The sequence below is a fragment of the Hypomesus nipponensis genome, chromosome 27 (assembly GCF_054491055.1).
Source record: "Hypomesus nipponensis isolate SF chromosome 27, ASM5449105v1, whole genome shotgun sequence".
In the NCBI taxonomy this organism is placed as follows: Eukaryota; Metazoa; Chordata; class Actinopteri; order Osmeriformes; family Osmeridae; genus Hypomesus; species Hypomesus nipponensis.
The window spans coordinates 5,945,883-5,962,500 of record NC_140387.1 but is presented as its reverse complement, the minus strand read 5'-3'; the positions used below and the strand labels follow the sequence as shown (position 1 = coordinate 5,962,500).

At 49.0% G+C, this 16,618-nt stretch overlaps 2 protein-coding genes and 1 long non-coding RNA gene across 4 annotated transcripts in view; 1 reads left to right on the top strand and 2 right to left on the bottom strand.

Moving 5' to 3' along the window:
* Positions 1–6,636, bottom strand: part of mef2ca (myocyte enhancer factor 2ca) — a 20,529-nt gene extending 13,893 nt beyond the window's left edge. For both annotated transcript variants that reach the window (XM_084693575.1, XM_084693576.1), the window contains exons 1-2: positions 6,153–6,636; positions 4,257–4,418 (exon numbers count right to left, since the gene is read on the bottom strand). The gene's annotated coding sequence lies outside the window, so the exon portion shown is untranslated. The remainder of the gene's footprint in view (positions 1–4,256; positions 4,419–6,152) is intronic.
* Positions 6,637–7,513: 877 nt separating this feature from the next.
* On the top strand, positions 7,514–12,579 carry LOC146220615 (uncharacterized). The gene is made up of 3 exons (XR_014750878.1): positions 7,514–7,648; positions 10,654–10,750; positions 12,018–12,579. It is a non-coding gene; the product is annotated as an uncharacterized LOC146220615 (long non-coding RNA).
* Positions 11,726–13,650, bottom strand: cetn3 (centrin 3). Its single transcript, XM_084693591.1, has 5 exons — positions 13,482–13,650; positions 13,090–13,225; positions 12,881–12,995; positions 12,507–12,698; positions 11,726–12,178 (listed from the first exon to the last, which is right to left on the bottom strand). Exons 1-5 carry the CDS (start codon positions 13,496–13,498, stop codon positions 12,135–12,137), a joined length of 504 nt encoding a protein of 167 aa, XP_084549717.1. The 5' UTR covers positions 13,499–13,650; the 3' UTR covers positions 11,726–12,134.
* Positions 13,651–16,618: the final 2,968 nt, after the last annotated feature.

Sequence of the window (16,618 nt, the reverse complement as noted above, 5' to 3'; positions counted from 1 at the left end):
TGTACCTACATGTCTCTCTCTCTCTCTCTGCCTTAGTTTCTCTCTCCGTCTTAATCTCTCTCACTCTCTCGGTCTCTCTCTCTCTCTCCTAACAAACACAGACACATGCAGGAGGGTTTAACCTGTACATGAGACAGACCCTGTCACCCGGACAGCACAGTCACCTGCACCACGGCCTGACATCCATACACACCTGTACCTTGTCATCAAGGCACTTACATAACGTTAAGCCACCGCTCTGATCTCTCTCACACACACACACACACACACTTTTAATCCAGCACACCTGTCTACGCTCGGAGCCAAGATGTCAAAGCTAACCCCTCGATCCTTCTGCTCATTCCTCCTGATCGCAACAGCCGTCTTTAACGTCTCCTGTATGACTTCCTGACACAACCGTCCCTGGGTAACCCTAAGCCAGGGTTCCCAACCTTTACCCGAGTCTAAACCTCCAGCACCAATCCCATCCGTGACAGGTCACCCTATCCTTGCTGCCCCATCCCCTTGTAAAACCCTACACCTCTCTCACACACACACGCGCGCGCACATATACAAAATGTCCCCCGAACGGAAAACACAGACCCAAACTGGAAAGCTTAGAGGACTAAGTGTAGCGAGGGATGGAGATTGGAGAGCAGGAATAAGAGAAGCAGCGAGTGACAAAGGGAGGGAGTGATGATGGGAGGATGAAAAGAGTTCTAAAGAGACTGGGATGGTGGAGAAATCAGGCCTATCCTCTTGGGAGGACAGATATGACATGCCTATCCCTCCATCCTTTCATTCGCCATCCTCCTCTCGTCTCCTCGGTCGACGAAGAGGCGGTTTCGGAAAGCCCGCGGCGGGCGCGCGGCGCCAACAGCCACAAACGATGACTCGCGACCGTGCGTTCATATCGAACGAGGGACGACGCCTCGGCGCGGAAGACTTGGGCGCGGGCCTGCAGTGCGGCTTTGCTACTGCGAGGCATTCGTCACCACGTGCCTGGGGTTGGTCTGCGTGCGCGCGCCTAACACTGGGAGCCATGTGAGATCTACCTGTGTGTGTGTGTGTGTGTGTTCGTGTGTCTGCTTAAGAGAAGCTTAAGAAGCTGGGTAAGAAAGGCGACTGGGAACATCCCCATAGACACACACACACACACACACACAGCGATTTCCTTCCAGCTTACTGCCGTCAAAGAAGCGGAGAAACCAGATAGGAGGATCACTAGGGGCACGTGAGGGCTCAGAGGATGTGCATGTGTGTTGGGGGGGCGAGGGGGGGGGGCAAAGCTGTTGTCCCTTATGACAGCACCTAAAAGGAGCCTCCATCTTCATCCTCCTCCTCATTATTCCCTGTTGTCCTCACCGCCCCCACTCGATGAACCAATAAACCCTAAACCGTCCATGACCGACATCTTATGGCGTCCATTTGCCAAGAGGTTTGCCTCCCAAACCATCTGGGAATGTTTTTTCCGACAGGGCCGGTGAGCGTCGTGAGGGTCGACAGACCTCCCGCGTGCCCCTTCCGAACGGCCGTGTCATTGTTCGATGCCGGGATCCAAGACGATTCACACGTCGAGGGCTCTCGACCTGTCGGCGCTGGATGCAATGAAGGGCACGTTGGATAATCGCCCTAACAAGCACTGACACGCCATGACAACATGACCGAAATACCACTTTACATACCGCATCAGCCAGGGAATAATAATAAAAAAAACGCCTCGTTTTTTCCGGGCCCTCGACAGTGTAAATATAGCACGGCCGCTCGACGAGCAAAGTCAGCATTTCAGACGGCGTGGGTGTCTGGGCCCCGTTTCTGCTTTTCATCCTGTAGTTATCAGGAAAACTTGTGTGCGCGTGGGTGCGTGGGGTGTGTTCGTGTTTGCGGGGTGTGAGAAAGAGTGTGCGTGTGTTTTCCAAGAGCGTACCCTTTCAGAGGATGTGACGTGCAGACCCGTGTCCATACAAACCGAGCCAGGATGACGGCAGTTCTCCACCCACCCCCCCCCCCACACACACACACACAAACTTCCTTCTCTATTTATGGAACACACGTAAACCAGCAGGACTCCAGAAATAAAGGAATGAACTTTTTACCTCCAACAACAAAAGCCGGAGTCTGGTTCACAGGCGGAGACGGCGAAACCAGAGCGCAGAGACGGACAGCTGCCGGCGGAGTTGTCGTTTTACAGCACAGCAAATGATCTTCCTCGCATTTGACCCTTTTACATAACGCACCCAAACACGCGCGCGCACACACACAATCAAACAAAGAGGCGATGAAGAAAAACAAAACGGTGGGCGAACGGCAGACTGTGTGTGTATTCTTGGGCAGCGGGAGAGGGGCAGCCGTGGGTGAAGGGTGGCAGTGTCCTTGTAGTCCTTGGCAGGACACCCAAAATGTCTGCGTCTCGCTGCCAAAGACCGGGCGCACGGCGTCTGGGTGCGAGGGGGTGAGGGCTCCATCCGGATCTAGGGCAGGGTGTGTGGAAGTCTGGGGGGGGGGGGGGTAGGGTAGATCCAGGCTTGGGCCACGGAGAGGGCCGAGGCTGGTGGCTGGAGGGCAGGTGGAGGTGGTGGCAGATGCGCTGCTAAACCGTAGGGTCAAGGAAATACCCGACACGCGACAGGACAACTGTCCGTGGAAAAACATCTAGTCCCCTTTGCGTTCCCAAATATTAGGAAGAGCCCTGTTCGAAATGTGGATTATGCGCGACGCCGAATTTGTCGACTCCATTCGAAATGGAACATTTGAATGTATTTTTGTACCCTTTTCTCACCTCACCCAACTGTAACCACATGATAGGCTATAAATACCAGAGTAAGACACATAACGTGAGGGGGCTCGGAGGGCCATCAGCTACACGCTGCAGCTACACAAAGAGCTCCTCTGTGCTGGTCTCTCTGACTAGGGGATACCACACCACCAGCCTGTTCTGCACTGGTGACATGGAGAATGTTACACAGAACTAGAGAACACTGGAGTCTGGAGGGTGGCAGTCAGGGCTGGTCCGGATTTCCGTCCATACTATATACAGGTGAGGCATTCTCTGACGCGAATGTCTTGTCGAGAGATTCATCCGAGTCCAGCCAGATGGATTCGTGAAAAGGATTGTGATTGGGTCATCAAAAAAAGGATGTGTAAACGTAAGTGGGTTTGCCTTCCCTGTGGCAAAGAGGAGAGAAATGAGACAACTCTGTGAGGGCATCTTGGCCTGTCTGAGTCGAGCTGTGTGATTGACACTGGGTTGGCTACTACACTGTGGTCATCTGGCCTCCAGGATTCTGACATAGTACACCTGGTGGGTACCGGAGGAGTACAAGAGGGTACTATGATTCACTATTTCTATCCACTGGTTGATCCGAGGTTTTCAAGAAGAATTGTCTTAAATCTATAGATGTAAAACATTTATGCTTCAAGTATGTCAGTAGCCTAATAAGTAAATAAGTAAGAGGTAGGATGAAGAAAAAGAAATCTCTCTGCTACTTTCATAAAGAACCCAAATGAGAGTTGGGGAATAATGCATACGACGTCACTGATATGTTGAGTATCGCTGTGTCAATTGTGACAGGTCCCATTTTAATACCTGAATGCTGTGGTCTATATTAACTAACCAAACAAACACAATGTCATCATCTTTTTAGATCATCTAAAACGTATGCCATTCTACAACTGACCTATACATATGGCCCAACAACATAGGACCTGGTCGCAAACTAAGTCACACGGCATATCCACTGATAATACGCACTTACTTTACTCCGCATCTGTGTCAGACCCCTGCCACGGTCGTTTTCGCGATCCTTGTCCTCTTCTTTTTGGATGAAGGGAAAGTAGTACGCGCGAAAAAGCCGTTACAAAATGTACAATCTGTTTGAATTTCAGAGCTGAAACATTAATTACGTGTGCTATAATCTACTTCCAGTGCCGTGAAATAGCCAAAGACCACGTCTCTTCTCCTGCGTTCAATGCTTCTTGGGTAAAGAACCGAGTCTGATAAAAGTTGAGCTGTGCCTTCTCTGGTTGGTCCTGACTAGAGTTGAGTGAGAGAGTGATTATCTGGGGTAAGGAGGAGGGGAAGGAAAAGGGGATTATCCACGAATGTTTGTTTCCCGTTGGTTGTCGTTGAGCGTTGACACTTCAACAACTTGCGCGCAGATTCACTCACGATCACACGCGCTCGATGAGGTGAACAGCCTTTCACACACACCCTCTCACACACACGGGCGCGCGCACCCGCCGCACGCACACTTGATGTAGCAGTGAACTTAACTTACCAATCACTTGCAAGTCTCCTTCTATCAACTTTGATATTTTTCTGTCTCCAGCCTTCAGATTGTTCCTCAATCTGTGCAGTGTGTCAGTTTTGTCGCCCAGCGTGTCCGCTCTCCATTAGTGAATCCCTCGGGGCTCCAGGTCCGTAGGTTTAAGCTTAGCACCTGAGGGATCGGTCCGGAGGTTAGGCAAGTCGGACGATATCACGTAAATAAACAAATTCACATGCACTCACACCCATACACACACAAAATCACATTCTGAAAAATGACCAGAGAAAAACTTCTTGGAGAGTGACAACACAAAGGTGCACGGGACAGTGCCTCGTGGCTCACTGACGCCCGATAGTGGTAACTGTGCAAACTGCACCTGTTTACTGGAACCGACACACTGTGGTTGATGACCAAGAGTTATGCAATTATCAACGCATCTCTCAGTGGTAATACTCCCACCCCGTAACACGCAGAGTCTGGCACTATCCATACGTCAACCTACATGAAGTTGTGGTAATCGCCTCTTTTTCTTTCTTTCTTTCTTCCTCCCTGAAATTGTAAGGTTTGAGTGTGGGCGTGTATGCAAGCGCGTGTGTGCGCGTGTGTACATGCATGTACGTGTGTGAAGGCTTCTACTAGGGGCTACCTTCATCTTTGGTGTAGGAGTCCAGCACGCCCCAGAGAGGGGCACCTGTGATCGATAAGGGATGGACCCGTCGGAAACATGGGTCTTTTTGTCCTGTGTTGGGGATCTTGTTTAACTGGCAGAGTAGCGAGTATTGCATACTCCCAGAGAAAGATGCAGTTGCTATTGTGTTCTCTCACCCAAGAGAGGTCCATGTCACTCTCATGACATGGGTCCCAGACACCGAATGTTACTTATGTACCGCCATTCACAGGCGCATGACATCATTCTTGCTCATTTGGCAAATTCCACAAAGCCAATAACATCGATACTATTTTTTCTCTCTCGATTTCAGTGGGAGGCCTTTGTGGGGGGTTTTCTGACCTCCGAGCTCACAGAGCCAGAGGTCAAAGCATCAAAGGTCACAGTCAGACAGTGGGATCAGATTCAAAGGTGACTGTTAACAAGAGGTCAAAACCAGAGATTTGTTTTTTCCCTCCGTGTTTTTCCGATACGCTGAATCCCGACGTGGCCACTAGCAGCACATGAGTGACGTGGGGTTTGATGCACATCAGATACTGCTGTGTGTGACCCAACCCAGGCCCTGGACCTCAGAGTGTCCTACTGTCAGAGCCCACACATGACTACAGCCGACCACACCAGAATACGTAGCTCTCTCCCTCCTGATTGACTCATGCAGCTGTGCTGCTCTCTCGCTCTCTCTCTTTCTCTCTCCCCCCCCCCTCTCTCTCTCTCTGTCTCTCTCTCTCCCTCTCTCTTTCTCCCCCCTCTTTCTCTCCCCTCTCTCTCTCCTTCTCCCCCCCCCTCTCTCTCTCTCTCCCTGTCTCTCTCTCCCTCCCTCAACATGTGACAGGTTGGTCCGGAGAGAGCCCAGGAACAAGGACACAGGATCCAGCCAATCACATTTGGTGGCGACACACTCTACAGATTTTTCTGAGGAACTGTCGTACTTGCAACCTTTCATAAAGTTCAATCTGCTCTTCGGTGTGTGGGAGTCAAAAGATCAAACCCAGCGTACGTGTTCGTCACTCCCTTGCTTACGCTCACACCCACTCACTGGCGCTGATTCACTCATTCACTCGCTTGCTCGCTCACTCACTAACTAGGTTGACTTGTTTTCCTATATCTGCCCAAGGCACTTTAAACTCATTTGAAACCCCAATGGAGCCATTCGAGTCCCAGCTGAATGCCACACAGACCTCACACTCACCCCCCCCCCCCCTCCCGCCCCCTTTCTCCCTTTCTCCTCAGACACTCACCAGCGCGGTATCCCTCTTCACCTGGAAGTGTCTCCGACAGCTCCAGCTGTGGTTTCGGCTCAGTCGCCCCTTTAATATCAACAACCAAAAAAGAGACGCGACGAAAAAAAGAAGGGAGAAAAAAAAACGATATCAAGCCAGACCAGCTGGCTTAGAGGAGAGGACCCAGAACTGGGCTGTTAGGCTCGAGGCTCACTGCACACTGAGACGAGACGCATACTCAGCCCCCACCAGACCTGTCCAACGCGCACGCACACACACACACACACACACCCTATGACCTCTCCTAAGTCCGTGCTGGTCGAGTGTGTGTCCGTGGCCGAGGCCCGGTCACCTGTCGCCGTCTCTCAGGGTATATTTAGCCGCGAGGTGTCACTGACGCTGCCGCGAGTGTGAGTGAGCGTCCGTGCGCGCGCGCGCGCGTGTGCGTGTGTTGCTGACACTCATAAGAGCCGCCGGATTACTGCTCCAGAGGCCCGTGGCTCTCCACATTACGCAGGGAGAGAGAGAGATCAAACCCAGGAACGGGGCACTAGGTATCAGCCCGAGAGCATCTGCTCCTCTGAGGATCAGCCCTCACCTGTCCCCTTCCATCAGTCCCGCCTGGAGCAGAGACGAGAGGCTGATCCGACGGCACTTTGACATCATCCAGTCTCCTGTGTGCTCCGGCAGTGTAATCGCGCCGGTTTGGCGACGCGACGGACCCTGAGCCGTGACAACACACACACGCAGTCACACACAGACACGCACACTTTCTCGCTCTCTCTCGGAGGCCAAGGATCACAAATGCAGGCGGGCCGGTCGGTGTGTATGTCCGCACGAAGGAGGAACACACAAATAAACCGGTCCTAAAGTCGACGGGAAATGACACTTTTCGCACGTTTAATGGCTTCTCGGCACTGTTGACTTTACTCCGCCATCACGGCTCGCTCGCCAGGAAGAGTCTCCACCGCTTGGTCATCTCCTCACACCAGCATACCAAGAGTAGCCAATGCGGTCGCGGTTCCAAGATGACAAAGACTCCCGGTAGTCACAGTCACACAACAGTTTACAAAATGGCTTCCATGAAGACACAGTCTAAACACTACAGGGATTGTTTCACAGCGAACCACAGAAATGCTTCCCGACAAAGATGGCGTCCAGCGCGTAGACTGGGGTCTGTGTGAGAGAGAGACCAGCGGGGGCGGAGGGGCGTTCGGCTCGGCAGCTGGGCCGTCTCACGGCTGGTTTGCGCCCGTCCGTCCACATCTGTTTACCGTTCGGTTCCTCATCACCATCCTGCTCTCCTTCCCCTCGTCCTGTTTAGACTCCTGTCGGGGTCGTTTGACGGGACGGAGAGGGAGAGAGGTTCGAGAACGGAAGTCGGTCGGAGAGGAGTGGAAGAACAAGGTGACTGTGAACGCCACTCTCTCCACAGGACGCCAGTAAAACACGTCACTGAAATTGAATTACCGTCTGGCACAGAGAAGCACTGAGCCAGCTCTACTCCAGCGATGGTTTGTTTTTGTGGCCTGTGTGCCAACTGTGATGCATAAAAAAAACGAAAAGCCTGTGCCTTAGGTCAGGAAGGACCTGGTCTTTTCGGTCTCTTCTGTCTTACTCAGGTCTTTTACACTCTCTCTCCCTCTCTTTTTCTTTCTCTCTCTCCCTCCCTCTCTCTTTCTCTCTCTCTCTCTCTCTCTCTCTCTCTCTCTCTATCTCTCTCTCTTTCTCTCTCTCTATCTCTCTCCCTCTATCTCTCTCTCTCTCTATCCAAAATAATCTGCCTGTCATCTGCCTTTCTCCAGGGATCAGGAGTATAGCCAATTCTTAACGTTCATTTCTTTCTTGTTTGAAAGTACTGTAGGTGTGTGCGTGTACAGTAGGCATGTGCACATATGTCGGCTCACAGTACGCTTGTGCGCTGGCGTGTGTGTGTGTGTGAGTCTGTGTGTGTGTGTGTGAGTCTGTGTGTGTGTGTGTGTGCATGAAGGTTTGTGTGTAGGTGGTAATGTGGTGAGTAGATGGGGTAGCAGGAGAAACGTCAACAAGCAGACACAGTTCCAATAAGACGGTCTAAAGAGATCCAGATGTACTCTCAGTCCCCCTGAAAATATTATTCCTGGAGGGGAAAGGTCTTAACCCTGGCCATAGCACTACATTACACACAATAACAGCCCCTGATATCACTGGCTTCTCTTTCCTTCATCTGGAGAGGGGCGGACAACGTCGTCTTGTGACAAGTGAGGAGTTTCTGCGGTGGGACAGGTTGTTCGTTTTGCTTGTCAGGAGCATCGGAGCAAGCACACACGCACGCACGCTCACAAACACACACGCAAACACACACGGAAATAAACATCGTAAACCAGACAAACAAACAAATGCATAAGCCTGTCAGCAAAACCGTTAAATGTAGGTTATAGTTTGAATATTATGACGTCTGGGAGTTTGTTTCCTTAAAACCGTCGGGTCCTGAGGGGAACTTTAAGACTACACTTCGCAGGATTGAGCGGCGGTAGAGTAGCGGCTGTCCGCACTAAAGCTTTATTACAATCCCACAAGGTTGGGTCTGTAGTGCCCGCTTAAAGAATGACTCCCATTTGATAAGAGGAGTTTTGGTGAAATGACCTAAAGGGATTGAGCCGTGCATGTGTACGTCTGGTTGGGTTGTGGCTGGCGCGAGGCAGGACTAGGTTCCTCTCAGCCGGCCCTGTGCGAGGCGAGCCAGGGGCGAGACAGGGGCCCAGGGCCCATCGCAGCGCGTTGCTGGGCTGGGTGAGGTCGGGCTCTCCTGGGGATAGAGTTACCGTGAAAGCCATGAGCGTGTGTAAACTAATCTATCCTCACCCAGCTTCCTGGCATAGCTCACAGTCCACAACATGTCTCTGGGCATTGGTGTGTGTGAGCCTGCATGTTACCAGCTGTTTGTGTGTCTTCCACCTTGAAAGAGATGGAGGAAGAACACACTTTCCACACCAAAAAATTGCTCATCAAATCATCAGCGTTCATCTTTGATTGCTCAGTGAGATGGGATTTTTTGTGTGACAATACACATAGGTCAAGGCATACCTTCACACAAACACAGCCACACACACACACCTGTCATGCATAGCTGTTTTTACAATCTGTTGTTATGGCTGACCCAAGTTGACCTATAATGACACTAAAGTCACTTCAAAGGTACAGGGACCATTGTTGAGATGTTTTCCACTGTTGCGAGAGGTGTCTGTGGGTGTGAATGAGAAACAGAGAGCGAAGGTAAGAGAGTTAGAGAGAGAGAGAGAGAGAGAGAGAGAGAGAGAGAGAGAGAGAGAGAGAGAGAGAGAGAAAGAGAAACTCCCTTTACTGGTTATCTTATCTTTCAACCGATTGTGTTCATGCTACACAGAGTATGTCTGGCCAATGTGGTCATTCTTTCTTTTTTGGCATTACCAAAAGAGGTCATTACACTGTGGAATTTGAGCTATTCTATGGGGCAAGGGGCGTGTGTGTGCGCGTGTGTGTGTGGTGGTGGTGGGGGTCAAGGCTCCCACCTGTACAGGCCTGTCTGTCGTTCCTCTGACTGACACATGGTAGCAACCCTTCCTTTTCATCAACACCGGCCTCCCCCGCGTTGTCAGTTTCGGCCCAGCCGCGTCACATCAGGGAAATCACAAAAGAAAACACCGTGCATTTTTTAAAGGAGCATCACAACCGTGATAACCGCCCCCAAGGACCCGCTCCCCTGCTCCGCCCCCCTGGTGCCTCGCCCCTCGATCCCCACGCCCTGCGGCCTCCATCTCTTCCCCCGAGCCTTCGCTGGAACCATCCTGTGCTTCCCCCTATCTCCTGCCCCGGCCCTCGTTCCGAAGTGCGCCCCCCTCCCCCGCACACCCAAGCCCCCACGGCATCTCCTCGACCCCTCTCCATGATTCTCCTGCCCTGGACCGTCTCTCCCAGGGTGAGAGGTTAAGAGTTGTCACATGGTCGGCATAGCTGCACATAATGACTGACAGGTGGACGCCAGGGCTGAACTCTGACCCTGCCGGTTTCCTAGGACCCAGGCATTACACCACCCCCCACTTCCAAAACATACACACACACACACACACACTCGCGGGTGTGCCGTCTCAAGAGATGTGAAGATGTTGTGATTCTGTTTATCAAATCAAATCCTTTCGTCCCGACTTCAATGCAATTTCTCAGGCCCCGACATAAACGGTCTGTTTTTAGTCAGCGTGGCCAAAGGCTAGATCGTTTTCCCGCACAGGAAAAATTACCGAGAGACACAGGAGTCGTCTGGGCATGTTTATGTATGTGTGTGTGCATGTGCGCGCTTTTGGATGAAAAGTTATAGTTACTGTATACATTTCTGTGTGTGGAAACCGCCTGGGGGCGACTTTGAGGTTGTAACTGGGGAGGAACCGGGATGGGCTATTTCAGGAGTATGTCGTTCCCTCTGTCTGGGCACCAACAGCTGAGCATGTGCCAATGCAAGGGCAGGACATACAATGCCTAATCCTTCGGTAATTATCTGATTCAGGTTCTGATCATCGACATTCATGCTGACCTTCAGCCCCTTCTGAGAATCGACATGGCACCCCCTGCCAGACAACTGAAGCAGGAGATTCCACTCGGAGGTAACCATGTACGAGTATATTTACGTGTGTACAACAAGGCTTTGAGAGAGATTGTGAGGCCCATAAAAACGAGAGGCTTCAGTTTGATCACGCACACACACGCACACAGATGGTGTTCAGATGCGAGCAGGGCACCGTTCGGATTCGGGTCCCAGTGAAACCTCAAACCTCTAATGACTGGAGGCAGAAAGGAACCCAAACCGCTCTGACACCCTATCATCTTCTGATTGGCTGGTGGTGTCATTACCAAAGCAAACTGGGTAACCCAATCCGGTCACTCCTCTCTATCTGAAACGTTCTCCAAGTCTGAAATCAAAAGGCGAATCACGCAATCTCTTCATCTTTTCCAACCGGAATCGGTGTCTCCTAACCTAAATCAATGTGTGGGGGTCTAAGGCATGTTTAATGACAGGGGGTTTTGTAGCATGGTCTGAGTGGTTTTAGAGTCTGTATCGTGTGTCGTGCTAGCTTTTCTACCACGCCCCTGCCCCCCCCCCGCACTTTCACCACTTGTAGTGACTAAATGCTTCTGTGTGGACTATGGTTTGGGGCTTGAAGTTTGTATCAACTACTTGGATCTGCATCCCGGCTCAGTTGCTCAGATTTCCATCCACCAGCAACAGCCCCCTTTGTAATGAACATCAAATATCGTTTCGCCCCTGTCTTGACAACATTGGGTATGATGTCAGAGTCTGGATGGAGGCTCTATGCCTAAAAGCTTTGGCTTGGTTTGACAATCACTCACATATGCAGTTACTGCTTCAAATGGGGCACACAACCTTAGAACTTTGGGTATATCCATGTCTTGTGAAATCCCCATAGATGTTCCATTTAAAAAAGATAAAGGAGGATTTCACGTTTGGGTCTGAGATGAGACACATGCTCCCTCTAGTGGTGGTGCAGAGAAAAGGAAAGATTTCACACAAGCAGAACTCAAGAACAGAGAGGAGAATAAAACACACACACACACACACACACTGTCATTATCAATTTTTATTATATTTTCCTTGTCAAATAAATAGCACAGCCAAACACTTGAGAATACAAAATAGAAATGCCATTTAAAACGAGCTATCATCCAGAACGCTCTCAACTTACAGATCTTCATCCTTCATCAGTCTTCACTCGAGTCCTCAAAAAAGCAGTGCTACGCAGACCCATTTGTGACAGCAAAACAAGTCGTTTGAAGACTTTCATCAGAGGGTTGCTTTACTTTTACAAATGGATGCATTTAGCCCTTTCTCTTTTCTTCTCCATCCTCCAAAAGGTGACGAGATGTTCCCCAGGCACTGATGATGAAATGACTCTTACACGGTCTTGACCACCCAGGTTTCAACCACGGAGCGCGGGATTCCTAGAACCCACTCGCACAGCAGGCGCCCAATCACGAGTCTCCTGTCATTATGGAGAGGAACTCTTCCTGGTTGACTGTGGGAGAGACAAGCATCCAGTTGAAGGCTCAGGACAGTAAAGAATAGAGAGCATTGAAGAATCACCGTGATTATTGAACAGCTAGCCTGGGAATTGATCAGGGGCTTGCACTGTTTATGATGTTATTAACATTACGGCAAAACGATGGTGTTTCTATGAAAGTTTGGCAAGAACAAATGGTGCTTTGTTGATTTCAAGGTTACAGCTATTTTATTTTGGAAGGTATATTTGATATCGTTGCTCAGACAGGTCCCTCAAACTTCCTGAGGAAGGTGCGGAACGTCTGAAGTCGACACGTCGGGAGGCGTGGAAAACCACCACTCACTTTCCCCATCGCCATCGGTGTCGAATTCGTCAATCATGCTGCGCAGCTCCTCGTCGCTGATGTTCTCGCCCAGCTCTCGCGCCACTCGTCTCAGGTTCCTTAAATTGATCCTGCCCGAGTCGTCGTCGTCGAACAGCTTGAAGGCCTTCATGATCTCCTCCTTGGGATCCCTTTCCAGCATTCGATCTGTCACTGGGGGGGAGGAGGGGGTGGGGGGGGGTCACACGCATATACTCGAGACACGTGGAGTAGGCTGAGCATTTTGACGAGCAAAAGTACGTTTTGCTGGCTCTCCACAGGAAGCAGTGGGAATGAGGTTGAAGCTGGAACTCACAAACCCTTAAGAGCAAGGCCCGTTCGTGAAAGCAACTCACCAACTTCATTGAAGTCGTCAAACGTTATTTTGCCGTTTCCCTCTCTGTCATAATCCTTCAGTATCTTCAGAACGTCGACTTTTTTTACTTCAAAGCCTAGAGCACGCATTGCCACCTGCAAACCATCGTATTCAACCATTTTACATGGGTATTGAGCCAATAGTTGTTTGACTATGGTCGGTTGGATAAAGAAGAAATTGGATGTTTACCTTAAGTTCGTGGTAATCTATTTCTTTATCTTTATCAGTGTCGAACAGTTCGAACGCTTCTTTGATTTCATGTTTCTGCTCCTCGGTCAACTCTCTTCTCTTCTTCCTCTTCGTTTTATCGGTAGCTAGTTCGGTTCTGTAGCCGACAACAAAAAGTGGCGTACAGGGTTACGGGTTAGGCTGACTTGAAAATAGTGCCGTTGGCCAGCTGGCTAAAGTAACGCTAGAATGACTAGCTAACACTAGCTAGCTGTACAGAGGGTACTGTTACTGAAGGTAATATTGTCTAGCATTTCCATGTCTCACAAGGAGCCAAGCTAGCTTAATTATGTGGTACTGTAGGTGATATATTGATTGCTTATAACCAGCCAGACAGCTAGCATGGTACTTACCTCAAGGACAGACTCATAGCTATAACTGTAAACTTGGCAACAGTGAGAACTTTTTGTCTGCTGTTGCTGTTTTCGACGTTGCTGCTTTGCCAAAACCACAACAATCCTCCTTCAAGCAAATCCGTTGATCCGCACCAGTGTCGATGTTTTCTATTGGTCACTGATGTTGCTGCAAAGTACTCTTTTATTGGTCACATTAGTACATGAACCTAAACGGCAAGTTTGTAGCCTAAATGAGATCTACCACGTAAAATGTATTTAGGATAAGTCTATAGACTTTGGGAAATAAGTATTAATAATCTTAAATTATGAAGTTTCTCATCATGATCAGACGCTTGCAAAAGATGGCGGCTAAATCCCCTTTTAGTCAAGCTGAAATTAAGTCAGTCATGGCCAATAGAGGTCGTCCTAATTCAATGTATGTGTATACTGTCATCACGACATGACACTGTTTCAAGGTGAATTTCCGTAGCCTTTAATCACACCCATTTGGGCTTTAGAAGTGGATCGTTTGTTTGTTTCTTCTGTGCATACGGCCTTGGTCTGAGTATGAACAGAACACATTGACTGCTATAAATGTAACCTAGCATGGACCTTCCAGGAACCCGGCGTTCTTATGTTAGAAAATTTAACCTAAACTGGCAACAGTTACCTCTCAAGGAATTTTAAAATCGTATCTTTCCAAGTGGACCTATCATTTCTGTTGTGAAAAGCTTTCATTGATGTATTAAGATCTTGTCTGAGGCTTTATAGTGATATGTTAGCTTAGTTTACAGTAGCTTATTTTTCCTATAAATTATTTTTAATGGATTTTATGTTTGATTATAAATGTTCTATGTAGTAGGCCTACTTAGCTGGCCCTGAGTACATATTTTGTTCTCGTCTGTCAACAAGTTCAGAATAACAAATAAATAAATGGCTGGAGCCCCCCCAAAAAGTTTCAATAGCCCCCCCAAACAATATTATTATAAAAATAAAATAAAAATCTTCATATTTTAAATCTAAATTTGTTAATTTCTCTTCCTAAAACCCACTAGAGGACTGTTTAAAAGGATATTTCCAAACATTTCTTCTGGGGGAACAGACCCCCTTATTTTTGCTGGGTCACAGAAAAAATAATAGGTTTTATCTAGAGGCTTAGCCCCCTCCCCCCCCCAAAAAAAGTGGGAACCTAGATTTGCCCCTGCACATTAGTTAAAAACGTTTGGTCCAAGAGGCTAGTGTCTGAGATACTCGTTAGGAAGAATGAAAAAGAAACAGCTCAGTCTAACAGTGGGTCCTTGGATATCTAGACCTTGACTCTGGTTGTAAACACAATTTTCATTTCTAGAAACTGCCGGCAGACATACAGCCCCACACGTCAGTGTGGATCAATCACAGGTTGTGAGTGTACGTGTATGTGAATGCATGATGTGCATGAAACCATATCATCAATTTGACACTACAGCGATTGGTCTGATTTCTTCCAGAGATTCCATGGAGTTGGCCTTCAGGCGAGAAGTGTCAGACCTACTAGCCTGGTGTCAGGGGAAAAACCGGCTCATAAACATCAACAAGACTGCGCAGTCCCAACACAAGCTCTTCTCTTGTCTGGCCCCCCAGTGGTGGACTCAACTCCCCACCTCCATCAGACACACAGACTGTCTCTCCTCCTTCAAGAAAAGGCTCAAGACGCACTTGTTCCGGGAGTACAACGGTACTTAGGAATGGTTTGCTGGACCCAATGTTAGTTTCCTTAAGGATCACAATGATTCTTGCTTAGAGACCTGTTGCTCTTGTTGGTTAGTGGTACCTGATTAAAATTGTTGTACTCGCTGTGAAATATTTTATTTTACTGTTACTTGCTTTTCCACAGGTACACGTGCACTTATAGTGATTCATGTTGTTTAATTGTAACTAACTACATGCTCTTATGGTTATTCCCTTTGGCACTTATTTTAGTTGTTCACATTGTGTGCTTCATGTTTTGGCTACCCGCAATGTTTTGGGGCTATCTTGTTGTTATTATCAGTGGCCCATGCACTTTGTAAAGCTCTCTCTTGGAAGTCGCTTTGGATAAAAGCATCTGCTAAATGAATACATGTAAATGTAACAGGACACTTTCGAGATGTTTTTGGATTTCAGGACAGGGTGAATAAAACCACTCCCTTTGAGGAGTGAATCACCTGCTTCAGATTCCTGGGGGGGGGGATGACCTCGCACTGGACACGGAAGCCATTTTGAAGAAGACCCAAAAACGCCTCCACTTCCTGAGTGGAGATGGGGCATAAGCACACAGACTCTTGTGAACGAGCGCTGGAATTCCTGACCAACGCCCTCACAGCAATACCACCGCCCAGGATATAAGGTCCAACACAGAGTTGTCAAAGCAGCCCAGGAGATTGGCGTGGGCCCACCGGCCATCAACAACCTCTACAACCCATCCTGCTGCAGCAGAGCCATCTCCACCGACACTTCCTACCACGGCTGTCCACCGCCTACTGTCGAAAGACTCGACATGGCGGAACATCATGACAATAAACAGATTCCACAACGTCTTATTGTCACCTGGCAATGCACCAAAGAGTTGTAGTCCATCAGTCACCCCTGTGTGGACTTTACCTTGCCACACCCTGCCCACCCTCTACCCAGGTCATCCTCCCCCCGGAACCTTCTGTCCCCCTACCGGACTATACACCACACCACCACCCCTCATCCCTGTCACCCACCCCCTGAACTATCTGTCCCTCCACCAGACTATACCCCACACCACCACCCCTCACCCATCAGAATTTCTCCTTTTTATTTGTATTGTATAAAACAATACGATTTCTGAATTATCATGAGGACAAGTTGCTCGTATAGAGTAGGAATATTCAATATAGGTTTAGAAAAGCTTCCAGCCAGGGATTGTCAAGTGTAGCAGAACCAAAGACCTCCAGTGTAACTTGTTCCAAATGCCAGTTAACTTGAACTTGATATGTGTCACTGACAGTAATGGCAAAATACCTGTTTTAAAACTCACGTTACTGTTCAAACAGACCTATCCCACACACCAGATTACCAGCGAAGTCCACAAAGTGTGAATGTGTGTGGGTGGAGGTGTGCTGTGAATAATACGATGTCATGAAGGTCAAGACTAACATCGTCAATTTCTT

Bases quoted from the DNA above. Each gene is read 5' to 3' on its own strand.
- cetn3 (XM_084693591.1), bottom strand. The intron at 12,996-13,089 runs GTAAACATCCAA...GATGGTTTGCAG, and splicing joins TAGATTACCACGAACTTAAG to GTGGCAATGCGTGCTCTAGG. The intron at 12,179-12,506 runs GTGAGTGGTGGT...TCTCTCCCACAG, and splicing joins CACCGATGGCGATGGGGAAA to TCAACCAGGAAGAGTTCCTC.